The sequence below is a fragment of the Rutilus rutilus genome (genome assembly GCF_951802725.1).
Source record: "Rutilus rutilus genome assembly, chromosome: 2".
Lineage (NCBI taxonomy): Eukaryota > Metazoa > Chordata > Actinopteri > Cypriniformes > Leuciscidae > Rutilus > Rutilus rutilus.
In genome coordinates this window covers 57067561-57095559 of record NC_140210.1, presented here as the reverse complement: position 1 = coordinate 57095559, position 27999 = coordinate 57067561, and the positions used below count along the sequence as shown (strand labels likewise).

Sequence of the window (27999 nt, the reverse complement as noted above, 5' to 3'; positions counted from 1 at the left end):
TGCTATGCTGATGTCAGTCAGAAGAATGGCTCCTCTTTCTATGATCTTTCTGCTCATGATTCACGGTGAGTGGCTTCAACACTTCAGAAACTCTCAAAGGATTTTGCAATTTGCGTACAGAAGTTTTTCCAGTATCTCTGATGCACAAGCTAAAGCTAATTTGTTCAGTCTGAATTCTGTGTTTCAGGGGTTTCTAGTGGTGACTGGAATGTGAGTTACAGTCATTCACGCATCTGTGCACTAAAGGACTCAACAGTGATCATCAGATGCACTTATACATACCCTACTGGACATCAGATCGAGAAGGTGTTCTGGACCAAAGGCCCTGCAGATGATGTAAATCCTCCAGGTCTGTCTGAGGACACTGAATACAGTCAGAGGCTTCAGTATCTGGGAGATAAACAGCAGAACTGCACCGTCAGACTGAGTCATGTGACACTGAAGGATTCACACATGTACTATTTTAGATTCATCACTGATATAACAGAAGGAAGATGGATTGGTAAACCTGGAGTGACTCTTACTGTCACAGGTGACTTTGATGAGGTTTATCTCTTCTTCTGTGCATTATGTTGAATAATAATCAGTGTATTGCACTAGATATAATGTGTGTGTTGTGTTCAGATCTTCAGGTGGAGTCTCCTGAGAGAGTGACAGAGGGAGATTCAGTCAATCTGACGTGTAAAAGCAGCTGCACTCTGACTGACAGAGCAACATTCATCTGGTACAGAAACTCACAGAAGATATTAACTGAGAGTAAATTCAGTAACAAACTCATCCTCAATCCAGTCAGAAGAGAGGATTCAGGCAGATATAACTGTGCTGTAGACGGACAAACTCACATCTCTCCTGCTGTTTATCTCAATGTCATGTGTAAGTATGAATTCAGTCATATTTTAATAACTATATATTTTGTTGATATATATATATTTTTTATCAATAAAGATATTGAGTGTCTATTTACACTAAGTACGAGCCACTGCCACCATCACACAGCCTGGCTTTTTACAACTGCTTTTTGCATCACTGACCAAGTTTAAAGGACAAGCTCTGCACATCGACTGCAAAACCAAGAAGCTCCTTTCCTGGGCATCTGAGGACACCTTTACTGATCAGCCAACACGATCTCATGAAAGTGCGGATCTATAGCGCAAATTTTCTTTCTCGTGCCATTTATACGCCAAAAATTGTTTTTGCGTGCAAATGAAACGCACTGTAAACTCCTTGGGTAGGATTAGGGGTGTGGAGTGCATGCGTATTACACGCCATAAAGTGCGTATCATATGCACACAAAAACTATTTTTGGCGTGTAAATGGTATGAGAAATAAAATGGTTTGGGTTAAGGGTAGGTGTAGGGGTAGGGATAGAGACAATTAAGGTCCCATTGATGCAGCATCCATTTATGATTTTAATAATTATGATCAGATACACCCAGTATGACTTTCAGAAGTATGAACACCATTTACACTTATAGCAAAGAAAATACATTTGCTACATTTACAATTATTCATACAGCAGACACTTTCATCCAAAGTTTCTTTTAACACCTGCTGCAGGATCCCACATGAACGCTGAGTAGTGTTAATTTAACTCCAGAGATTTAACTGTGCGACAAGCTCAAATCAAAACTGCGGGACAGTTTGCCACTTAAGCACAAATTTACAGATAGATTTACACTTATTGCGCCATTAAGAATTCAAACAGTGTGATGGTTTCTTCAACAATCTCTACTGTGGTACAAACTTTTAAATTGCAAAAAAAACAAAAAAACACTTAAAATAACACATTTTCTTCTAGATCCTCCACAGTACACTTTTGTTGGGGTGAGTCCATGTTGTGTAATGGTGGAGGGAGATTCAGTGACTCTGAGTTGCAGCAGTGACTCAAACCCTCCTGCAGAAATCAGCTGGATTAAAGGAGGAACGATTGTAGGATCTGGAAGAATCTACAACATCTCAAAGATCAGCTCTGGTGACAGTGGAGAATACAAGTGCAAGTCCATCAATGAACATGGAGAGAAACACTCTGATGCTGTGACTTTAAACGTCAAGTGTAAGTTTAAAATAAAACACAAGATGCTCTAGAACATTCCAGTATGTTGATGATGATATACACTCACCTAAAGGATTATTAGGAACACCATACTAATACTGTGTTTGACCCCTTTTCGCCTTCAGAACTGCCTTAAAGGTAGGGTAGGTAATCATTTTTCTAAAAAAAAAACATTCCAAATTTGTTTAAACTGTCTTTATATACCAATACATAATTAAAATGTAAGTGCTCTGAAAAAGAGAGTATAAAAATCGAGTGACTGTAGACCTTTTAATCTGCAATAAACACAGCTCATTATTTCCATTCACTCCACCCCCTCCCTTCTGAGCTCCTTCCAAAGCCACGCCCCCAAAACACATGAACGCGCGACGCCAAACGCTCAGGCTCAGCTGGAAGACGCATTTATTACCTGAGACGAGTGGAGAGGAAGGAGCGCAGTACATACAGTGACATCATGTCAGAATCACATGTAATAAAATACCTAACTTTATCACTATGAATATAAACAAATAAGATTTCTTTTAGTACTCACTATCAAGCAAGCATATCGATACTGGTAAAGTTTGATTCGGTAACGAGCTATATTTATAGGTAACGAGCTATATTTATAAGGCAAAGCTAAAAACAGGTTGCATTGATACACGTTTTTCCATTACCATCAGTTACACTGTGATGAAGGTGAATTTCGTGTTAGATTCATAACATATACAGTGTTTTGCATGTAAGAGTTTCCATGATGAAAACATTGTTGACTCTAATGAATACTAACGTACACTCCGAGTCCGGAGACAAGTACCGCATCGTCGGTTCGAGGACAGGTCCGGGGTTGAGGGCGAAGCAGAGGAGGTCGTTCAAGAGTGCGGGCAGGGTCCGAGGAAGTAGTTTTTGCCTTGTTTGCCTTCGCTGACTGCATATGCAGGTGCTTTGAGCTGAATATTTCCAGGAACGGTGACATGTGATGAGTGCACGCAGGGCAGCGCGCGCAGTGGGGCTCGGGCACGAGACATGAAGGCATCTGATTGGTTCTTTACATTCGCACCGAATGGCAGTGATTGGTCAGAGTTTTTACTGTCCTGCAGCTGCTACAGAGGTCTGATTTTTTTCATTCCTTTTTCTAAACACATAATGTATTGACTACTATCAGGATGGAAGGACCATTTCACCCAGTATAAAAAAAAGTGTTTCTGAACAGGATTACCTACCCTACCTTTAATTCTACGTGGCATTGATTCAACAAGGTGCTGAAAGCATTCTTTAGAAATGTTGGCCCATATTGATAGGATAGCATCTTGCAGTTGATGGAGATTTGTGGGATGCACATCCAGGGCACGAAGCTCCCGTTCCACCACATCCCAAAGATGCTCTATTGGGTTGAGATCTTGTGACTGTGGGGGCCATTTTAGTACAGTGAACTCATTGCCATGTTCAAGAAACCAATTTGAAATGATTCGAGCTTTGTGACATGGTGCATTATCCTGCTGGAAGTACCCATCAGAGGATGGGTACATGGTGGTCATAAAGGGATGGACATGGTCAGAAACAATGCTCAGGTGGGCCGTGGCATTTAAACAATGCCCAATTGGCACTAAGGGGCCTAACATCCCCCACACCATTACACCACCACCACCAGCCTGCACAGTGGTAACAAGGCACGATGGATCCATGTTCTCATTCTGTTTACACCAAATTCTGACTCTACCATCTGAATGTCTCAACAGAAATCGAGACTCATCAGACCAGGCAACATTTTTCCAGTCTTCAACTGTCCAATTTTGGTGAGCTCGTGCAAATTGTAGCCTCTTTTTCCTATTTGTAGTGGAGATGAGTGGTACCCGGTGGGGTCTTCTGCTGTTGTAGCCCATCCGCCTCAAGGTTGTGCGTGTTGTGGCTTCACAAATGCTTTGCTGCATACCTCGGTTGTAACGAGTGGTTATTTCAGTCAAAGTTGCTCTTCTATCAGCTTGAATCAGTCGGCCCATTCTCCTCTGACCTCTAGCATCAACAAGGCATTTTCGCCCACAGGACTGCCGCATACTGGATGTTTTTCCCTTTTCACACCATTCTTTGTAAACCCTAGAAATGGTTGTGCGTGAAAATCCCAGTAACTGAGCAGATTGTGAAATACTCAGACCGGCCGGTCTGGCACCAACAACCATGCCACGCTCAAAATTGCTTAAATCACCTTTCTTTCCCATTCTGACATTCAGTTTGGAGTTCAGGAGATTGTCTTGACCAGGACCACAGCCCTAAATGCATTGAAGCAACTGCCATGTGATTGGTTGATTAGATAATTGCATTAATGAGAAATTGAACAGGTGTTCCTAATAATCCTTTAGGTGAGTGTAAGTACGTATTAGTAGCACACAAATGGTTCATGATCTTTGCCACAATAAGTTTGGTAATATTTTTTAGACCCTCCCAGGAATTAGATTAGATTAGATTGTTTATTTAGCCACACGACAATGCCAGTGGAATTTGTTTTCGGTACAATATGTTTAAGCTCGACATCATCATACATTACAAACAACAAATAGACAATACACTTCACAACATGTAACAATACAAGATACAGTGGGTGAATGACCATGTGTAGTGTATGAGAGGACAAACTAAACTAAAGAGAAGAGTTCAGAGTCCTGATGGCTATGAGGAAAAAGCTGTTTGTGAAGCGTTTGGTCTTGGTAGAGAGTGACCTGTAGCGCCTCCCTGAGGGAAGGAGCTGAAAGAGGTGGTGCGCTGGATGTGAGGGGTCGGAGATGATTTTCTTTGCACGCTTTACAGTCCGATGTGTATAGAGGGAATCGACTGAGGGCAGTGGTTTCCCTATGATCTTAGATGCTTTGTTGACAGTCTGCTGTAGTTTTTTCTTTGTTTGGCTACTGTTATTGATGATGTAATGATAGACTCGATGATAGCGGAATGGAACAGAACAAGGAGCTGATGTTTGATCCGGTATTTTTTAAGCTGCCTGAGGAAGTAAAGTCTTTGTTGAGCTTTTGCAATGATGTGATTAGTGTTAGTTGTCCACTTCAGGTTATTGCTAATGTGTGTTCCTAGGAATTTAAAGGAGTTAGTGATGGTGATTGGATTGCCATTTATTTGTATGGGTGTTTTGGGAAATGGCCTACGTCTAAAGTCCACAATGAGTTCCTGGGTTTTGGCTGTCTTGAGCTGGAGGTCATTGTTCGAACACCAATTTACAGCTTGGTCCACCACCATGCGGTACTGTGTTTCATCATTGTCTGAGATGGTTGTGTCGTCCGCATACTTTATTGTTTTCACTGAAGGGTCCATGGATGTAAAGTATGCTGTATAAAGGGAAAAGAGCCAAGGGGAGAGAACACAGCCCTGATGAGCTCCTGTACTGTGGGTGAGAGGGTGTGAGGTTATGTTATTAACCTTCACCCTCTGTGATCTATTCCACAGGAAGTTCCTTATCCAGTGGCATATGGCTGGGTCAATGTTCATGTCCAAGAGTGTGGTAAAGAGTTTAAATGTGTTAATAGTGATAAAGGCGGAACTAAAGTCTATGAACAGGATGTGTGTGTAGGTGTTTGGTGATTCCAGATGTTGCAAGGTATGGTGGAGTGCTTTGCTGATTGCATCCTCAATGGACCGGTTGGCTTGGTAGGCGAATCGATATCGAATTGAGTCCATCAGCAAGGAAGTGCAGGATTTCAGGTGCCAGAATAATCCGTTCAAATGCTTTACCACAGATGTTAGGGCAACTGGTCTGAAGTCATTGAGGCAGGTGATCTTTGAGGACTTTGGCACAGGAATAATGATGGAGCATTTAAAGCATTGTGGGACTGTACATTGGCTTAATGAGATGTTAAAAATGGTGGAAAAAACAGGCGCCAATTGAGCTGCACAATGGCTAAGCAAAGCAGGGCTGATCCCATCCGGCCCTGCTGCTTTCCTGATTTTAAGCCTTTTTAAATGTAGTTCTCATCGATCCCTCCTGGATGCAGAAGGGTGGTGTCGGAACGGGGTCGGGGGGAGTGACTGGTGAGGTAGGTTTTTCTTAAATCTGTGAAGATCTCAGCAGAGGAGGATTAAACAACTCCACAAACAGCATTACCAGCTTCACTTATTACTAACCAGACTGACTTTATTTCTGTCACACGTCTACAGAAGTTCTTATTGACAATTAACAGAGGTTTTGTTGTTGAGGTTGAAATAATAGTTTGGTTTGTTTGCTTTAATTTACTTTGTAACATACATTTTTCTTGGACTGCAGTAACTGTATATTTATGTTAATAAAAACATTGTCAACCAAACATTAACATCTAAACCTCTGGTCATTTTCAATAAGAACTTCTGTAGATGAATGACAGAAATAAAATCAATCTGGTTAGTAATAAGTCTACTGCCATGCATTTTTTTTGGGTGTTTATTCCAACTAAAATTGAGTAAGTGATTCAAACCCTCCTGCTCTGAACTTCAGCTGGTTTAAGGAGAATGAAACCTCAGCTGTTGGATCTGGACAGAGTTTCAGTGCACTACAGAGTGGACGCTTCTACTGTCAGGCTCACAATCAACATGGATCTCAGAGATCAGATGCTGTAACTGTGACTGTTAATGGAACAGCTCATAAACTTAAAGTGATAGTTCACCCAAAAATGAAAATTATGTCATCGTTTACTCACCCTCAAGTTGTTCTAAACCTCTATGAAGCATAACAAAGACATTCATACAGGTTTGGAACAACTTCAGGGTGAGTAAATGATGACAGATTTTGTCTGAACTATCACTTTAAATTACTCACTCTAAATTGAAGTAAATTAATCTTTTCGGATGTTATACTTTTTGTCTCAGCTATAGGATGTTTGGTGATATTATACATATCCATTGGAGTGGTTTGTGGAGCTGCAGTGATCATTACCATGGTGCTAATTTGGTAAGATGTTTGCAATATTTGACTGCAGTTACTTGTACTGTCTTAACCTCTTTTCAGAAACAACAAGTATTAAGTAAAGACTCCGTTTTCAGGCTAAATGGGTGTTTCTACACATATTGATTTCAGTTCAAGTTGGATTCATTGAATTTGGGGGGGGGGGGGGGGGGGGTCATCTTAGAAAAAAATGTGACACTAATATATATTTTTTAAAATGTACGCTAAAATCTGATCACATCACATTAATTGGTTTTCAAGGGTAAGCAAGCGGATGAAAAAGAGAAACGACACACTCAAATCTCAGGTGAGAAAAATGAATTTAGTTATCAGTAGTTTATTAATCAGGTAAATGAACTGCACTCAGATTGAAGTCCTGAATGTAGTCGTGACTCTTTAGTGGGTGTTGGAAGACATTATTTATGCATTTTATTCTCTATTTTGTTCTTTTTTTTTTTTGTAATGGAAAAGCTGAGTCAGTCCAGAAATGATTATAGCAGACGTGAAGCTTCAGGTGAACCTGTGTATGAGAATGCAACAGTAAGTGTTTTAACTGAACTTTTCACACTATTCACTGAATATCAAATGTCTATAGACTAAGCATATAACAAATATATAAAAAACATAAAAAAAAAACAGTATTACTTATATATTCATTCACTTACTCTCATTATTTTTCTCTTCATTGTTTCTTTCTTTCAGCCTAACATGAGGCCGTAGTGTTTGGGACAGAGCAAAACCTTTTTTCAGCTTTTTATGCACAGTGGAAATAGAAAGTCTTCACATCCCCTTTAAAGCAGCAGTTTTTCTGATGTAAAAATTGAAACAAAAGATAAATCACATCAGAACTTTTGCATATTTAATGTAACAATTACAACCTATACAATGCCAGTAAAAAACAGTAACATTTCAGGGGAAAAAATAAAGCTAAACAAACTTGGAATAAATTAGTGTTCACAGCCCTGAACTTATACTTGGTTGAAGCATCTTTTGGCTTTATTACAGGACTGCGTTTGGATGGGAGTCTTATCAGTTTGGCACATCTTGACATGGCAATATTTTCCCACTCTATTTTTTATTTTGCAAAAACACTTTGATTCACGATTCCATCCTTTCAACAATGAGAACCCGTTGATGTTTTGTATAAGCTCTTTATTTTTATCTTTGGTTGTCATTTTTTACATTAAATGTGCAAATGCTCTGACTGAGTTATCTTTGTTTCATGTTTTACATCACTGTTTTAACAGGAGTGTGTAGACTTTTTATATCCACTGTCTCTCTTGTGTGTGGAGCCCTGAAAAGCAACGTGAATTGATATAAAAGTGTGTAATCATTCGTGTGTATTGTTTTTGTTGCATATAGTTTGTTTAGCTTAGGTGTTTTAACATGTTTTGTTTAACTTTAAGCCTCATTGTTTGTTTTGAATGCAGAAAATAAAGATCTGATATTGCAACTAAAACCTGAAAACTTCGTATGCCTTTTCGCTGTTCATTTACACAACAACAGTGTTCTGGGCCTGAAAACGCAAAACTTTTGAAAATGGGTTTCGAGGTGCACGTTTCTGAAAATTATAGTTTTTGTCTCAGAGTAAACTACAAACATTTGCTTTTATGTTCTTTCTTGAAAATTAAGGTTTATCTGCCATTTTAATTCATAATTTCCACAAAGTGCCATAGAGGAAGTCCATATGATGAATAATATTTCAAGTATTCTGAAGCAATACGACAGCTTTGTGTGAGAAACAAATTTAAAATGTAAGTGATACTGTATATTAGTTGAGGGAGGCCTGTTGATAACTCTGACATTACTCTAAAAAAGCCCTGGATTTACACCGACATTGAAAGTGAAGAAGCAAACCAGGAGCAACAGAATAAATCTCAACTTCTCTGAAGAACATGTTTCACCAGTATTAATAAAACAAACATATATCTTTGTTTTTCCCACACTTTACATTAAAAGTCATTAAACACTAAATTATTCTCTGAGATTTTAACGGAGGTATGTGTATTCACATAAGAAAAGACAATGACAGCAAAACTTATTGGATTTCAGATCATAAAAAATAGTAATAATCAAATAGGCCTATTTTTAAACATTGCTTTAAAAAGGAGACGTGAAAAACAAGAGTGCTTCAAAATTAATTTGTGTACAAGATCTTAGTCTATAGTGTCATAAAGACACCTAAAGACATGACAAGAAAAGAAAACGCAGAATTGCAGAAACGAAAAGCTGCAATGCATGCTGGGTGCCACCGCATTACAAAACCCATCCATGACTCCCAGCATGCATTGCGGCATGAATAAATTATGCAGCTGAATATTCCTACTATTTGCTTTTATTTTTGCTGTTGTTTTTGTTTTGTATTTGTTTTGTGATTTTTAGTGTATAACTACACAACGCAACCAAAGAGAGCAGTGAAACGTGAAAACACCTGTCAAAATCAATGAATCTAACTACACACTGCACAACGAATCTCTTATTTAGGTCACGTCTACGCGTTGTGCTTCACATGAGAGTAAGCGTGTATAACTCAATATTAAGTTCAAAACGGTGAATTTTGCCTGTAATATGGTGAAAATGTAGTACAGGCAAATTATCTCTGCATCATCTTTTCTCATTTAGTTTCAAAACAAGGTGCCCTTAAAATTAATATTTTTACATTCAACAACATAAGATATTTATATGTTAATCTGACAAATAAGCCAGATTGGTTGACATCCAGCTGGTTGTTCTGAGACAGGAAGATGATACTTGGTTGAAAGCAACTCGTTCAAGTGTTTTCGCTATGAATGGTAGGAGAGAGACAGGTCTGTAACTCTCTTCAAGTGACGTGTGTAATGTGGTGGCACAAACGCTCTGGGAAAACACATGACATTGAAAATTAGTAACATTGTGTGAAAAGAACACCATGGCTCTTTCGTGATGAAATAAAACTTATTTTTTTAATTTAAATTAAATTAAATTAAAATCATCCAACAATGGAACAAATACAATCATCATTGAGCCACTTTTAACATTTAAAACATGTTTATCAGCGTTATGAATCCAGGAACTCATAGATACTATCTTGAGGCATTTTAATAGGTCAAGTTCAATATACAATCATTTTTCTATTCTGTCGAACAACTTCATTTGCATAGTTTGGTTCAATCCATCTCTAACTCTCTCAAACCACATGAAAGCGCAATGTGACACTGCCTCCTACTGGCTGAATGTACAGTTTCAGGATGAGCTCAATGAGTCCTTTATCCAGATTTACTGATGAAAAGACACTATGATGATTCAGGAGCAGTTTGTTCTTTAGCGTGTTTCTTCTGGTGGGTCAGAAAACGACCTGAATAAGCAAATCTCTCGTCACAGATGGAGCAGCGGTAAGGCTTCTCTCCTGTATGAACTCGCTCATGAGTCTTCAGGACGTCTAACCGAGCAAACGTCTTGTCACACTGAGAACACTTGAACGGTCTTTCTCCTGTATGAATCCGCTGGTGATTTTTTAGGATAAACTTTATAGCGAAACTCTTCCCACAAACGCTACAGTGATACGGTCTTTCTCCAGTGTGAACTCTCAGATGAACTCCAAAATGAGTCGGATTAAAGAAGCTCCTCCCGCAGTAGGAGCACAGGTACGGTTTCTCTCCGGTGTGAGTCCTCTCATGCAAAGTCAATTGAGATTTTTGACGGAAACTTCTATCGCAGTGTGAACACTGATACGGTTTCTCCTGAGAGTGCATTTTCTGGTGTGACTTTAGACAGGTTGAGTTTGTGAAGGTTTTCCCACATTCGCTGCACTGGTACGGCCTCTCGTTGGTGTGAACGCGCACATGGATCATCAGATGGCATTTGTGGCTGTAACTCTTCTCGCAGTGAGGGCACTTGTACGGCTTTTCCCCCGTGTGCATCCGCTTGTGAACACAAAGAGATTTTTTGTTCCTGAAATACTTGTCGCACTCGCTGCAGTGGAAAGTCTTTTCGCTATTGTGTGTCTTCATATGAACTGTCATACTAGATGTAGTGGTGAAAAAATCCTTCCCGCACTGTTCACAGCGAAACTCCTTCTTCCCGCTGTGCTCTTTTGAATGACGTCTCTTCTCTTCTAAGGTAGGAAAGCTGATGTTGCATCTCTTGCAGGAGAAGCTTTTCTGTTCTGTGTGTGTCCTCTCATGTCTCGCTAAATATCCCAGTGAGCTCAATGTTTTCCCACAGGTGACGCAGGAGAAACTCTTGACCTTCAGCTGCTCTTTTGATGTCGAGGTTGAATCGCCATTCACATCTGAAAATAAAAAAAAGCATTAAAATGTTGGTAACACTATACAATAAGGTTCCATTAGTTAATGCATTAGTTAACATGAACTAACCATGAACAACGCCCCTGTTCAGCATTAGTTAATCTTTGTTTATGTTAACTCACACATATACTAATGCACATTAACAGCACAATTAGTTAACATTAGTTAACATGAACTAACCTTGAACAATGCCTGTGAAAAGCTTTACTGTTTTGTAAGGTTAACTTACTGTACATATATACATTAGTTTATGTAGCAGTTGACACTACACTCTCAGAAAAAAAAAAAAATAAATAAAAAAAAATAATATATATATATATATATATATATATATACACACACACACACTCACCTAAAGGATTATTAGGAACACCATACTAATACTGTGTTTGACCCCCTTTCGCCTTCAGAACTGCCTTAATTCTACGTGGCATTGATTCAACAAGGTGCTGAAAGCATTCTTTAGAAATGTTGGCCCATATTGATAGGATAGCATCTTGCAGTTGATGGAGATTTGTGGGATGCACATCCAGGGCACGAAGCTCCCATTCCACCACATCCCAAAGATGCTCTATTGGGTTGAGATCTGGTGACTGTGGGGGCCATTTTAGTACAGTGAACTCATTGTCATGTTCAAGAAACCAATTTGAAATGATTCGAGCTTTGTGACATGGTGCATTATCCTGCTGGAAGTAGCCATCAGAGGATGGGTACATGGTGGTCATAAAGGGATGGACATGGTCAGAAACAATGCTCAGGTAGGCCGTGGCATTTAAACGATGCCCAATTGGCACTAAGGGGCCTAAAGTGTGCCAAGAAAACATCCCCCACACCACCACCACCAGCCTGCACAGTGGTAACAAGGCATGATGGATCCATGTTCTCATTCTGTTTACGCCAAATTCTGACTCTACCATCTGAATGTCTCAACAGAAATCGAGACTCATCAGACCAGGCAACATTTTTCCAGTCTTCAACTGTCCAATTTTGGTGAGCTTGTGCAAATTGTAGCCTCTTTTTCCTATTTGTAGTGGAGATGAGTGGTACCTGGTGGGGTCTACTGCTGTTGTAGCCCATCCGCCTCAAGGTTGTGCATGTTGTGGCTTCACAAATGCTTTGCTGCATACCTCAGTTGTAACGAGTGGTTATTTCAGTCAAAGTTGCTCTTCTATCAGCTTGAATCAGTTGGCCCATTCTCCTCTGACCTCTAAAATCAACAAGGCATTTTCGCCCACAGGACTGCCGCATACTGGATGTTTTTCCCTTTTCACACCATTCTTTGTAAACCCTAGAAATGGTTGTGCATGAAAATCCCAGTAATTGAGCAGATTGTGAAATACTCAGACCGGCCCGTCTGGCACCAACAACCATGCCACGCTCAAAATTGCTTAAATCACCTTTCTTTCCCATTCTGACATTAAGTTTGGAGTTCAGGAGATTGTCTTGACCAGGACCACACCCCTAAATGCATTGAAGCAACTGCCATGTGATTGGTTGATTAGATAATTGCATTAATGAGAAATTGAACAGGTGTTCCTAATAATCCTTTAGGTGAGTGTATATATTACACACACACACACACACTGAATTAAAATCAGAATTTATTAAATCCTTTTCAATTCCACATTTTCCAACAGTTTCATTTTAAACACAATGTCTAACTGTGATATATGTAGCAATGTAAGTAGGAGAAGCAACTACCAATCCCATTACAGATTGCTGATAGGGTGGCCAAATTGAAAGGACAGGCAATATGGAAAGGCAGCCGGGGTCCTTGTAGCACCAGTTAGCCATTTGGCTAGTAGCCCTGTGGGACTGGGTGTCCTGTGGTGTACTTCTTTCTCTCAATTGAAGGTAAACCTGTATTTTTTTGGTGTACTATTACAAGGGATCTTTTTATTGTACTGATGCAGTCACCAGCACCAGTATAGATTTAATTATTTTTTTAATTGAGGGTATTGGAATCCATTAATGCATCATGTGGGTAGAGGTGGGAGATATATCGTTTAGACGATAATATCCAAATTGTTGTCTGGACGATATGCAAAATTGGGATATCGAATATTTCATAATTTGTACAATCTGACCCCCCAAACATGAAAAGAGCTGAAAGAAGTTAAAGAGAAAACAAATAACGCACACTATATTCTAAACAATTATATGTAGCGATTTTTAATACTGTAGGGCAGTACTATTCCCGGAAGCAACCTCCGAGTGGCCCAGCCCATGGTCCCGCGTCGTCAAAAACGCACATTCATACGTAAATTCGAAATAGTGCGCGCAGAACCACATGCGCAAAACCGTTTTTAAAATGATATATGAATTATTTTTATTTTATCATATGTCATTTTACAAAAGGACATTTTACAAACCTACGTTTTGCGCATGTGCTCCTGCACGCACTTTTTCAGTCACAACACAGCAATCAGAGGATGACGCGCTGAAAACTGTAATGCTGTTTTCTTCCTTCATAACTCGTACTGAGAAGGTTTGAGTTGCAGAGGAATTTGTGACAGTTTCACCTGTTCAACCACATCAAAGTTTCATAATTAGTAAGTCCGTGCTTTTTATCTTTTTGTTCTTATGTGCTGAAGGGCCGCTGTGCCTTGGTGAAATGGTGTTTGTACGTGAAGAGCTCTTTTCTAAAACGCCATAAACCTAAAAAGCTGCCTCAAAGAACCAGCAAAAGTAATGATTATGAATATGTAAAATATTGCAATAAGACATTTGAATTGTTAACTAATTAATTAATTTCTGTGTCGGCTGCAAAGATGAAGTTGACGATATAGTCTATTGACTCGTGATCTTCGCAGTAGGCTAGTGAACGCACCGGAGAAATGCACATTTATTAGGCTACATAGTTTTATTTTGTTTTGGATGGTTTTGTTTAGAACCAGCTTTCTGTAAATATATTTCACATTTTTTAGGCCTGTGAGGCGAGTAGGCTACGTTTCATGATGATATAATCTCCAGTTCAAGCACCTTATATTGTGATTGCTAGCCTATATTTACTTTTTATGTATTAAATCCAGGAAATTGGTTAATGAAAAATGTATTAAAATTAAGATACAATTAATACAAAGCGAAATTCGTTTTAAAGAAAGGCTTTGTGCTTTCTGTTTTGAGGTCTCTATGAAAGTTTGAAAGTCTTTTAGTGCCGCTTTCAGAGCACTCACGTCCATAATGGAGAACTGTCACTTAATTTAGTTTTTTTCCTCATAAATGCAAACACGAAAAATAAAAGACAAAAGACTTTTTTTGAAAGACCAACCATAAATCTTTGGGAAAAAAATAGATGGATTTATAACGTTTAGGGGGAAAAATGGATGGATTTATAGCGTTTTGAAAATATATATATTTTTTTACTTTGAATTTATCATCAACAACATTGTTGTTTGATTTAATAATCACTGTTGCAAGAGGTGCCTAGTTCCGTTTTTTTTTTTTATTGTTTTTTTTTTTGTAAATGGAAAAAGTAGGGGCTGCCTCAGATTCTGTTTAGTTAGCTCCTTTATTGTTTTTTTTCTATAGCCTACAATAATAGGTCAAATGCAGCAAGTCAAAAGACCAACTGGACCTTCTTTGCCAGTTTGCACACATTTCTTTGAAGGATGGCAAAAATATCATCTGAATATCGATATCGAGATATTGGAAAAAAATATTGAGATATTAATTTCTGTCAATATCTCCCACCCCTACATGTGGGTATAAGTTTGTAATTATGGTAATTACAGAACGGTTTAGAACGGTTTGCCTGATGGAATAAATTCAGGACCACCATGTATTTGTCTGGCTGTGCACCTTAAAGGTATGGTTATTAATTTTAAGTTTTTTGTTTGTTATTTGGATGTGACTGACACTCATGAAAAATATTCTATTTTATTATAGGGTGTTGGATGTTGATTGCTTGTCGCTGTTCTCTTATATTGTTTTTTTGTTGTGTCTTATGTTTGTTTGGTTTTATGTGACAATTGTGAAATTGACTGCTCCCTGACTTATTTGTGGTAATTAATTTCCTAGCCAGCTTTATGTGTGGTTGTTTTTTGTTTATGGTTTTTGTTTAATGTATTGGTTGATTTGTCGCTGGCTAGTGGAATTGTTTATCTATCTATTTTTTTGTCTTTTTTTTCTTTAAATTATGTATTTAATGTAAACTGCTCTTCACCCTTGATCAAGCAGCAGGGGGTAGTTTCCCATCGTGAACGGTGGAGAACTGGGAGTACAATTTAATAGAGCCCTTATAGGTCTTGTGGGTTGATTTGTGTGGTTACTAATTGTGAACGTGTATCACATACTCCCGTTTGTAGTGAAGGGCTTATGAGGGTTTGCTGTGGTTTTCACAGAATGCAGTGAAGTGTCCCCTGTATAGGTAGCTCAGGTTTCTTTGTATTCCTAGTTGGACAAATTAAGAAATTGCTCCCCCTGTCAGCTGAATCAGTTCATGTCCTGAATAATTTTATGGTATTGTTTAATAAAGAATTTTGTATTTTTCTACAACTTATTGTCTTTGGTGATATATCTGTTTTTTTCTCTTTTTTATTTGGCCCTCGTGGGTGTCACATATATAAATTATCATCAACTGAATAAGTGTCATTTGTCCATTTAATCTCCTTTCATCTCGACGTCGGTTACTTCTATGCCTGCTTCTGATATTTTTTGAAGGACCTCCTCGGTTGAAAGCCCTGTAAGAACCATGAGTAACCGTGCTATGACTTCTTCTCCACCGATGGGCAAAAGAAAGAAAGACCGCGAACTGGACGTTCTTTTAAATTGAGATTCAAGCAGCCAATCAGGGCTGGCTCTAAGGATGAACATTTCTAAATCCACATCAACCCCTAAGGGTAAAAATGCTGTTGTGTACCTTATCAACATTATTTAATAATTAAGCATTGATTTGGGCTTTCGGTAAAAATAATTCTACAGTGGAAACTAGCGGGAAAACATGTTGTTCATGTTTATATGTGCTTTACTATCATTACTTGCATTCAGCAAAGTATTTATTAATGGATTTTGTGAACATTATTGTAAAGTGTACACTATTTCAACATTAACTGATGTGTTAACATTTGTAGACTCTTTATTAACATGACTAACTAGGGATGGGAATTGATAAGATTGTATCAATATCAATGCCACTGACGAGTCTGCTTATCGATCCGATTCTTTAACGATTCTCTTATTGATTCTTGATAGCACTGTGTGGAAAAATTTAGTCATATGCTTTTCAAAAAAACAAGTGGTTATATTTATTTTAAAGCTTAAGCTTCAGTAAGCAAACTGTATTTATGTAATTTATGTAATAAATAGAACCTTATTGTAAAGTGTTACCCAGACATCTCCTGAGTTCACTGTTGGAAAGATCAGTTGTTTTAACCATTCATTAAAATTAATCGGTTCAAAGGAGTCATTAGTTCGCGAATTGGACGAACTAACTAGCTACTGTGGCTAATTACGATACTACTGGCAGGTGACGTTCATTCAAATCTGGGACCAGTCTGCAAAGTTGAACGATAGCCATTTTTACCGGATACACCTCAGTTTGTAAATGCCCCTGAATTGCATCAAGGAAGCGACAATCGATCTGTAAGTCCGATAGCAACTCTACAAAACACTATTCTTAACCTGAATGGCTGTATACATAAAGAACAATTAAATAGAATGACGACTAAAAGAAAGTTTGAACTTTTTCGACCAGTAAACCAGGCCACCAACGACTGCTTTTGCTGTACAGGGGTTTGCTGTACAGATGTGTGTCAGCCAAGACAGCCCCACAACATCCAGAGACTTGTGGTATTCAGGGCGGATCTCATCCACCCCTGGTGCCTTGCCACCGAGGAGCTTCTTAACTACCTCGGTGACTTCAGCTTGGGTGATGGACGAGTCCATCCCTGAGCCCTTAGCCTCTGCTTCCTCGATGGAAGACGTGTCGGGCGGGATTGAGGAGATCCTCGAAGTATTCCTTCCACAATCCAATAACATCCCCAAGTTGGGGTCAACAGCTGCCAAACTCCACTGTAAACAGCATTGGTAGGGCACTGCTTCCCTCTCCTGAAGCACCGGAGGCTTTGCCAGAATCTCTTAGAGGCCGACCTCCAGGTGAAGAGAGGGGCGGAGCTGTCAACTGATCACCACCTGGTGGTGAGTTGGATCCGATGGCAGGGGAGGAAGCTGGACAGACTCGGCAGACCCAAACATACTGTAAGGGTCTGCTGGGAACGTTTGGCTAAGTCTCCTGTCAGAGAGCTTCGGCCAAGCTAAGTTTGAACTTTTTCGACCAGTAAACCAGGCCACCAACGACTGCTTTTGCTGTACAGGGGTTTGCTGTACAGATGTGTGTCAGCCAAGACAGCCCCACAACATCCAGAGACTTGAGGTACTCAGGGCGGATCTCATCCACCCCTGGTGCCTTGCCACCGAGGAGCTTCTTAACTACCTCGGTGACTTCAGCTTGGGTGATGGACGAGTCCATCCCTGAGCCCTTAGCCTCTGCTTCCTCAATGGAAGACGTGTTGGGCGGGATTGAGGAGATCCTCGAAGTATTCCTTCCACAATCCAATGACATCCCCAGTTGGGGTCAACAGCTGCCAAACTCCACTGTAAACAGCATTGGTAGGGCACTGCTTCCCTCTCCTGAAGCACCGGAGGCTTTGCCAGAATCTCTTAGAGGCCAGTCGGTAGTCCTTCTCCATGGCCTCACCGAACTCCTCCCAAGCCATTTTTTTGCCTCCACAACCACCAGGGCTGCAGTCCGCTTGGCCTGCCAGTACCAGTCAGCTGCTTCAGGAGTCCCACAAGCCAGCCAGGCCCGATAGGACTCCTCCTTCAGCTTGACGGCATCCCTTACTTCCGATGTCCACCACTGGGTTCGGGGATTGCCGCCTCGTCAGGCACCAGAGACCTTACGGCCACAGCACCGAGCGGCCGTGTTGACAATGGAGGAGGAGAACATGGTCCACTCGGACTCCATGTCTCCAGTCTCCCTCGGGATCCGGTCAAAGCTCCGCCGAAGCTCTCTGACAGGAGACTTAGCCAAACGTTCCCAGCAGACCCTTACAGTATGTTTGGGTCTGCCGAGTCTGTCCAGCTTCCTCCCCTGCCATCGGATCCAACTCACCACCAGGTGGTGATCAGTTGACAGCTCCGCCCCTCTCTTCACCTGGAGGTCGGATGAAACGACCACAAAGTTGACCATCAACCTTCGGCCTAGGGCGTCCTGATGCCACGTGCACTGATGGACACCCTTATGCTTGGACATGTTGTTTATTATGGACAAGCTGTAACTAGCACAGAAATCCAAAAACAGAACACAGCTCGGGTTCAGATCAAGGGGTCCCAATCACGCTTCTCCAGGTGTCACTGTCGCTGCCCACGTGGGCGTTGAAGTCCCCCAGTAGAATGACGGAGTCCCCAGTCAGAGGACTTTCCAGCACCCCTTCCAGAGACCCCAAGAAGGCCGGGTACTCTGCACTGCCGTTTGGCCATTGGACGCACACAATAGTCAGAGACCTATCCCCGACCCGAAGGCGCAGGGAAGCGACCCTCTTGTTCACCGGGGTGAACTCCAACACATGGCGGCTGAGCTGGGGGGGCTATAAGCAACCCCACACCAGCCCACCGCCACTCACCATGGGCTACTCCAGAGTGGAAAAGAGTCCATCCTCTCTCCATGAATGTGGTTCCAGAACCCAAGCAGTGCGTGGAGGTGATCCCGATCTCTAGTCGGTACCTCTCAACCTCCCACACAATCTCAGGCTCCTTCCCCGCCAGCGAGGTGACGTTCCACGTCCCTAAAGCTAGTTTCCGTGTCCAGGGATTGGGTTGTCGAGGCTCCCGCCTTCGACTGCCGCCCGATCCACTAAGTACCGACCCCTTATGGTCCCTCCTGCAAGTGGTGGGCCCACGGGAAGGTGTCCCCACATCGCTCCTTCGGGCTGAGCCCGGCCGGACCCCATGGGGGCGGCCCGGCCACCAGGCGCTCCCATACGAGCCCCAATCCCAGGCCTGGCTCCAGGGTGTGGCCCCTGCTGCGCCATGCCAGGCGCTGTCACGGTCCTCGATTTAACCCTCTGGGGTCTAAGGTGTTTTTGGGGCCCTTGGGATGTTTTGACATGCCCTGACATTTGTGCTTTTTTCAGTTATTTATAAACATGATAATGGCAAAGGAGTAAATTCACTCTATATAGCACAAACAGGGCTACCATAATATGTGAGCATCATGTATGTAGATGTTTGTATTTTTAAGAAAATAATGTTTATGCGTGGTTATTGAAAAAAATAAAAATGAAAGTTGCTGAGTTGACCACAAAACTCATACTAAATATGTCCACAAGACTTTTGACTAATGGATGTTGTCGCTTCAAGTTCTGGCTTCAAAATTATGTGAAAATAGTCTTGCTTTATCGTTCACATAAAACAATACATTGATTTAAATTGTGTAAGACAGGTTTTGCTTGGAAAGCCAATATGCGAGGGGGGCGTGAACGAGGAGTGGTTTACACCTAAGAATACAAAGTCCTACCCATTATGCGTAATGACTCTGCATAATGAGTCATTCATTCAGGTGTGACACTGACTGAGCCAAGAATGAATGCAAGGACAAAAGATATATTTAGAAGAAGACTTATATTGACCATTTAAGATTTTGCTTACATCTTGTAAATATGTTTTGCTATTTTATTAAAAAGGTTACAATTACAACAATAATTACAATTTCAACAATATTTCAAGTGTACTCTTTCTTTGTAAAAAAATATTATAGGCCTACATTTTATCATATGTATTCATTAGTTTGAATATAGCCAAAATTGGAACAGCTAACATCTTAGTTGATGACTTTATTTTTACTTTATTTATTTATATATATATATATATATATATATATATATATATATATATATATATATATATATATATATATATATATATAACATATGAGCAGAAATTGCTAAACAAAAGCTTATTTGATGTAGCAGTATATTCTACAGTAAAAACTGTACCCAAATCTAGTCAACAAAATGTTGTCTTTCATATTTTGTCTGACTGTAACGTTGTTTTTATGAAATATTAGGGCATATAAATGTTAATTTGCAGTTTAATACATTGCTTATACAAATAGCCTACATTTTATTTCAACATATTTCAGTCGATTTTTACTCATCTCAGTATAGCAATACAGTTTGCTAAAACATCATCATTCATTCACACACATAAACGCGATTTAAATTTAAACTGTCTTTTTGCGAGCTGTGGTAAAAAGCGCGCAACTCTGCCGTTCATTCATTCACACACAGAAACGCGATTCACTTGAGAAGGAAAAAAAAACACTACAGTATTCCTCAGCTCAGTCGGATCCCTTGCTCCTCGAAATTCCTGCACTTCTGAGGTACATTTTCCATTATTATTATTCCTCACAGCGCTGCGAGACGGTGTAAGTTAAACAAGTACAATGATCTGATTAAACTTGTGTTTTCTCGAGCTGATATGGGGGCGTTCACAGGTTTGCGTGGATTGCCTCAGTCATTTGCGTTTGAATAGCGCGCGCTCTCCGTGGATGCTCTCACATTAAAAATAATTAGATGAGATGAGAATGACTGACATCTCGCTCTTTTCTTACAGATTACATGAACTGAGAATATTTGTTTTTTATATAAATTACTTCATTTAAAAGAAGAGAATTCAAGCTTCATGCCTGTGTGTCTGTATGCCTGATTGACTGAGTATTCGCTGAGTTATTGTTCAGTTTCGGACGCGTTTCAGAATGGACTACACTGACAGAGAGAAGGCAGAACTTGCTTCGTGTTTATTTTTCTTTATTTGGCAAAAAGCACAACACTTTGTTTTTATTGTGAGTATACACAAAAATAATACACGTTTAACAGAATCGATTGATGTATGAAAATTGTTTGTAAAATCAAAGTCAAAAGAGTATTTCGAGTCTCAATTCAACTGATAAGGAAAAAAGCGAGCAGATCACGCCGGCGTGATTGCCAACCTCAGAGGGTTAAGTCCATCATAAGAGGTTTTTGAACCGCTCTTAGTCTGACCCGTCACCTAGGACCTGTTTGCCTTGGGAGACCCTTCCAGGGGCAAATAGCCCCGGACAACATAGCTACTAGGGTTATTCGGGTACTCAAACCCCTCCACCACGGTAAGGTGGCAGTTCAAGGAGGGGTATGGAATTCCATACCCATAAACATCCGAAACATTGATAGCTTCACAATTTTTAAAACCAAGCTTAAGTACTGGCTACTATCAAAACAAATCAGCAACCACTGATGACTGTGTAGTAAATAATTTGTTTTTATATACTGATTTTGTAAATCTTACATTCCTGGACATGTTGATGTTTTATGCGGTGTATATGTATTATTGTATGTTATTTAATTTGTTTACCTGCCCATTGACATGCTTTTAAAGCTACTTTTACACTTTAAAGACAAACACTTTAAAAGGCACATGTGCAGATCGGGAAAATCAAAATGTTCTTTTTTAAAAAAATCACTATTTCAACATTAACTGATGTTACAAACATTTGTACATTTGACTCTTTATTAACATGACTTACCATTAATAAATTATTATTATATTATTAAATGCTTTATTAATGGTAAGTCATGTTAATAGAGTCAATAGAAAATTTAGATTTTCCCAATCAGCACGTGCCTTTTAAAGTGTTTGAAGGCCAAATAAAAAAGTAGCTTTAAAATCATGTCAGTGGGCAGTAGCATAAATTATTTATCAAGCAGAAAACAAGATTCTTAAACATGAGAATCAGTTTAAATGTCACAATGAATGATCCACACTACAAAATGGAGATGCAGGACGTTTCTGCTTATTGTTGACAATACACAACAAAATGGAGATGCAGGACGTTTCTGCTTATTGTTGACAATACACAATCACATATTCCAAACAGGAATGGCCTTAAATGAGAAAAGTTTCAAGGATTAGTTTGCATAGATGTTAAATTTCAATCAAACGCCAATGCAATCCTTCTGTGTCTAGAGGCATGAGCAAGTAGTATGACCATCAAAGATCAGTTTCAGCAACTTGTTTCTTTCCTAAATTAATAAATGTTTTTGGACTAATCTGTTCAATTAATGGTTCAATTGCTCACTGATAGAGACAGTCACTTGTCTCCACCTACTGGCTTAATGATGCAAGTTGCGCAAACACAGGCAAGTGGAGTAATACAAACAATGAAAAGTCCCAGTGCGGATACTAGTTAAATATTCAAACACATTCAATATAAACAAATATATTTATACAATAATAATGGCAATATATTTAATATGTGCTTGTGTTGTTAAATTGAGCTTGTAGTTTACACTGTAATTGGCAAAGAACGTACAGTATATCTGTGTTAACTAATGGAACCTTATTGTAAAGTGGTACCAAAATGTCTAACTTAAAATGAACACAATTAGATTTAATGAATCATGCACTTAACATCATGAAATTCTATAATATCTGTCTATATTTTTCTATAACTTCTAGAGCTTAAAAATGAAAGATAAATGTGAAATTGTGATGCAGCTCATGATACAGTGTTTTCAACACGTCAGTTCACAGTAACTAATGTCTGCACATGCTGATTTAGGAGCACAACTAAATGTTTACACACATTCTGACTATGATTTACTATAACAAAAGATCATAAATGGAAGATACATACCTGAAGGAATAAAATCATCATTGTCATCATTTCGATTATCCTCATCCTCATTTTCTTCATCCTCAACATCATTTCCTTCATTATCCTCCTCCTCCTCATGGCTCTGTTGTTGTTCCTCTGCTGTGGTTTCTTCTCCTCGTCTCTCTATCAGGTTCCTACAGTCCTCCAGTTTGACGGAGCACATCTTCATCTGCTGTTCTCCGGCGTTACAGTCAGAGGTTTGATCAGCGGATCCATGATCCTGAGCGTCAGTATAACACAGTAAAGTGAGGCTGAGCTCTGAGTCCTGTGTGTCTCTGGATCTCCAGACTGAATCCTGAGCTTCTGTCCCATCAGTCACACACACTGAAGCCTTCTCCAGATCCTGACAAACACATCATAGATCAACACAAATAAACAACAACCTGTTGATATTAGCCTCATTACTCAGCAGTTATCTCTAGTGGGTATATTGGTTATTTGTCTGCATATTTTGCTGCTGGCTTAATTTGAGATGTGCATAAGAAGTGAGAAGCTAACAAAGCTTTGGTTTGATTGAGCTGAAGGATGAAATGATGAGCTGCTCAAACCTCTCTGTTGGGTTTGTCTCCTCTTTCTCTCAGCTTTGCCTCCAGTGACGCCACCTCTTTCTTCAGCTGACAGATTTCAGTGATGAAATCCTCAATATCCAGCATGGACAGATCAGTTCCTACTGATTTACAGCAGATCACATCCATCTGCGCTCTCATGGTCAACATCTGAAGACAAACATATCATTATTACAAGACACATTTATCCACATTTATATCAATCTAAGTTGTAATGTGGACTCAAGCATTTTCTGTAAAGCTGCTTTGAAACGATGTGTATTGTGATTGTGAAAAGCGCTATACAAGTAAATGTGAATTGAATTATAATGAACTTACACTGATTTAAACTCAAAATGACTAATGATAATGAAAGAGAACAGAACTACACAGAATAAGAAAATTATTGCAGTTTCTGAGAATATTATTACACAGGTAGATATTAATTACAGATATAAAATAAATATGTTTAAGCGTGTTTATGTTTAAATTCATTATCATAAGAATATCATTATGATACATTATCATCATTATCTAAAACTTAAATTTAGCTTCTGGATTTAAACACAGATAATGTGATACTTGTACTCGTTTCTAAGCATCATTTAAGTGTCCAGCATTTAAAATTAAACGTGTTGACTATGGTTTTATTACAAATATCACAGTTAAAACACAGCTACTGTAGTAAGCAAAGGCTAATGTGTGTTTATAACTAACGTTACAAATATACTTACTATTATTACAAATACCCTTTACTATGGTTACTGTGGTAAAATCATGGTTAATTCGTTTTTTTTTTTTTTATGATAAATGCTAACATTTTTTTTTAATTTAACGCACATTACAACACTACAGACAGAAAATCAACAATCACACACACAGTTAAAAACAACACACCTCAGTCTGAGCGCGCCAGGCTTCCTCTTCTTCAGTGGTTTTACCGGCGGACTGAAGAGCGTCACAGCGACTCCTACAGGTTTCAGGAAGAAACGCTAGTCAGTAGATATCGTGTCTACAGCAAACTTTCTAATCTCGTTATCTCAATCAAAAACAAGCTTGAATTCCTGTGGTGCTGCTATGAACGTGAAAATACCGCCAGCTAGAACACGATGTTTATGTTTCTCTCTATGGTAAAAGTAAAATTGTTCATTTGATGACCACGATGTAAGTTTCTAGCTGTTATTTTTGTTCTTGATTTGTCATGTTCACGACACCACTTGATTTCCTAATGTTTCCGTATCGTGTATTATTGTATTTCTGTGTCTGAATCAGTTCTGCTCTCTAAACATGAACTGTGGTAAATAATTCATTGCCCTGATGTGGTACTGCCATGTTTTTAGAGTTAGTATTACTGCTAAAAGAAGCTGTTTTTTGTTAACATGAGACCAATAGGCCTATGCTAAATAAATAAAACTATCAGCCTGCACATTAAAGAGAAGTTAGCTGCCTCAAAAAAATAAAAAATAAAATAAAATGTTCCATCCAGAGGATGTATTTCTTTGCAGCAAACATCCTGACATGGTGGCACAAATGACCTGGGAAAACACATGAAATTAAAAATTAATAACATTGTGTGAAAGGAAAACCTGGCTCTTTCTTGATTAAATAAAACTTATCCCAATGAAAACCATCCAACAATGGAAAAAATGGTGCAATTGCCTTACAATCATCATTGAGCCATTTTCAACACTTAAAATATGTTTATCAGCGTTATGAAATCCAGGAACTCATAGATACTATTTTGAGGCTTTTTAACAGGTCAAGTTCAATCAATCTCAAGTTTAAGATACAATCATTGTTCTATTCTGTCCAGCACAACTTCATTTACAGAGTTTGGTTCAATCCATCTCTACTCTCTCAATCCACAAGCTCAATGTGACACTGCCTCCTACTGGCAGAAAGAGCTCAATGTACAGTTTCAGGATGAGCTCAAGGAGTCCTTTATCCAGATTTACTGATGAAAAGACATCCCAGTGGGCATTTGATGTCAATTTAACATCAATATGACATCAAATTGATGTCAAAATTAGGTCACGTAATAGGTCAAAAATGAAAGTCATATTGACGTCAAAGTGTTGATGTCAATTTGACGTCAAGAGTTTGATAATAAGTCATTTTGCCAAACAAAAAGGTGAAACGCATGGCCGTACACTTATTACCAGCTTCACTTACACTAACCAGATTTACTTTATTTAATTTCCGGTTTAATGAAATCATATTTTGCATTTTAAAGTCACCATGATGGTGGTTAGCGTTTGCTTTAGTTGTGCTCTTGACCCTTGACTTCTTAATATTAAATTTTCTCTGGCTGCTATAATTGTGTGTTTATAAAGCTCAGTTGTTGTAGCTAAAAAAGCCATGAGAAAATGAGATCAGGTGATGTTGGCTGTTTATTGATGATGATGATGATGATGATGATGATATCATCATGTAAATGCCTGAAGCCCTGATCTTATTCAGTGTCTTATGTTCTGATTATATAGGACTTGCGGTTTCAAAACTGTTTTATTCATAACAGAAGTCATTTGATTCTAGAGCATGTCTAGCAGTTTAGTTTATCAAATAATGTACTTGGTTTTTAAAAACTATTTAGTGCACAAAACCCTGTCATCTATGGCATTACTTAGACGCACACAGACATCAAGAAACAGCGTATGAATCTCAACAATGGTGACAATCGAACAAAATATCCAGATAATCAGATCAACTCCAGGTGCATAATTTATTAAAGCTGCAATGCATGCTGGGAGATTTTGGTGAGTTTTGATTGGTGGTACCCAGCATGCACTGCGGCATGAAGCATTTCATTGATTGTCACCATTGTTGAGAGTCATACACTGATTCTTGATGGCTAAGTAATAATGTAGAGGAAAATGTTTAATGCACTAAATGTTTTTAAAATCCATTATAGTCTTCGATAAACAACATTGCTCTAATGCTGCAAAATTAAATAGATTATATTGTAATACATCATAAAAACCATAAATTCTATATAATCAAAACATTAGACACTGAACACGATTAGGGAATCAGGCATGATGATATTGTCGTCATCATCTATAAACAGCCAACATCCCCTGACCTTATCTTCTCATGACTATTTTGCCTATAACAAGTATAGCAGCCAGAGAACTTTTATATTAAAAAGTGAAGGGTCAAGAGCACAACTAAAGCAAACGCCATCATGGTGACTTTAAAATACAAAATTTTAATGATTTCATAAAAATGGAAATTATATAAAGTAAATCTGGTTAGTTTTAAGTGAAGCTGGTAATAAGTGTACGGCCATGCGTTTCACCTTTTTGTTTGGCAAAATGACATCAGCAGAGGTCAAACTCTTGACGTCAAATTGACATCAACACTTTGACGTCAATATGACTTTCATTTTTGACCAATTTGACATCAAGGTGCTGGGAATATGGGGCGGTTTCCTGGAATAGCCCTTTAAACCAGATTTACAGAAATCTGCTTTACCTGTCATGCTTTATCTAGTCCTAAACTTCTGGTCTTGTCCAGAGTTTAAGCTCCTCCAGGACCAAATTGAGGCTTAAATTAAACCTACTAGAAGGCAGGTTTAACTTCAAGCAATACTTGAGTCTTCTTTGAAACACAACATTAATCTGGAGATATATATATATATATATATACTACAGGGCCGTTGAATGCTTGAATCTGATTGGTTGACGAACGTTCTAAGGTGTGCATTATTTTCAGGGAAATCATATATATATATATATATATATATATATATATATATATATATATATATATATATATATATATAACAAATACAGGTTTTAGTCTGTAATACATTTGTACAACGATTGCAGTGTTGACATTTGTAAGACCCTTTGGGCTTAGATCCCAACCATGTTTGTTGGCCTTCTGGTTTCAAATGGCTCGGGACCAGTTTATCTCGAATTGTAGGACATCTCCTGAAAGTGACCAGAGGTGGCTCAAGAAACAGCTGGCCAAAGCACATCATCACTTTCAATAATACCCCAATTTTTTCTTATTATTCTCTTAATTTGTTCTGCCTCTGTACTATACGAAGTGACAAAAATGGGTCTGTCTTTTGTTAGCTTTGGTGGATTTCTTTGTAGAAGTGATGCCCTGTTTATAAATTTGGCCGTGATATGCTTTCTGGAGAGTTGTGCTTTTATAACCCCGTTCCTTAAAACGTGACGTCATCTCTTTACACTCAAATGAATTGTCTTGGTCACAAATTCTCCTGACTCTCTGGAATTGCCCATAAGGAACCTTTTCCTTCAACCACTTAGGGTGGTGGAAGCTTTTGGAAGACTGTCATTACCAGAGATAACAGGTCTCCCTGGAGGGTTATCAACACACTTGTGGATTAGCATGTAGAATAATGGACACTCTTGGGTTTTCATTCCACAGAAAACCAAGTTCAGATTCAGAAATCCAGTCGTTGTCTTTGGCCACATTTAGTAGTTGTCTCAGTTCCTCTTTAAGAGACTCAATAGGGTTAAATGTCAATGGTTGATAAAACTGTGTTGTTTAAC

General features: G+C 38.9%; 3 protein-coding genes across 4 annotated transcripts in view; 2 read left to right on the top strand and 1 right to left on the bottom strand.

The window, feature by feature from the left end:
• Positions 1-7765, top strand: part of LOC311286399 (B-cell receptor CD22-like) — a 46884-nt gene extending 39119 nt beyond the window's left edge. The window contains exon 8 of the mRNA XM_084402609.1: positions 7650-7765. Coding sequence (XP_084258735.1) covers positions 7650-7667 — 18 coding nt within the window. The 3' untranslated portion in view covers positions 7668-7765. The remainder of the gene's footprint in view (positions 1-7649) is intronic.
• LOC311286535 (pregnancy-specific beta-1-glycoprotein 11-like) lies at positions 11-6735 on the top strand (the record flags this gene model as incomplete). The annotated part of the gene is made up of 8 exons (XM_084402742.1): positions 11-65; positions 188-532; positions 625-873; positions 971-1089; positions 1777-2046; positions 5480-5534; positions 5621-5630; positions 6501-6735. 8 exons carry the CDS (start codon positions 11-13, stop codon positions 6733-6735), a joined length of 1338 nt encoding a protein of 445 aa, XP_084258868.1.
• Positions 7766-9868: 2103 nt separating the features above from the next.
• LOC311286387 (uncharacterized protein) lies at positions 9869-24520 on the bottom strand. 2 transcript variants are annotated; one of them, XM_084402590.1, is made up of 4 exons: positions 24371-24520; positions 23477-23644; positions 22908-23271; positions 9869-11217 (listed from the first exon to the last, which is right to left on the bottom strand). In XM_084402590.1, the coding sequence occupies exons 2-4, from the start codon at positions 23642-23644 to the stop codon at positions 10220-10222; spliced, it is 1530 nt and encodes a 509-aa protein (XP_084258716.1). In that variant the 5' UTR covers positions 24371-24520; the 3' UTR covers positions 9869-10219. The 2 variants fall into 2 exon arrangements, with proteins under 2 accessions (XP_084258716.1, XP_084258717.1); XM_084402591.1 differs by having other exon boundaries at positions 24208-24373.
• Positions 24521-27999: the final 3479 nt, after the last annotated feature.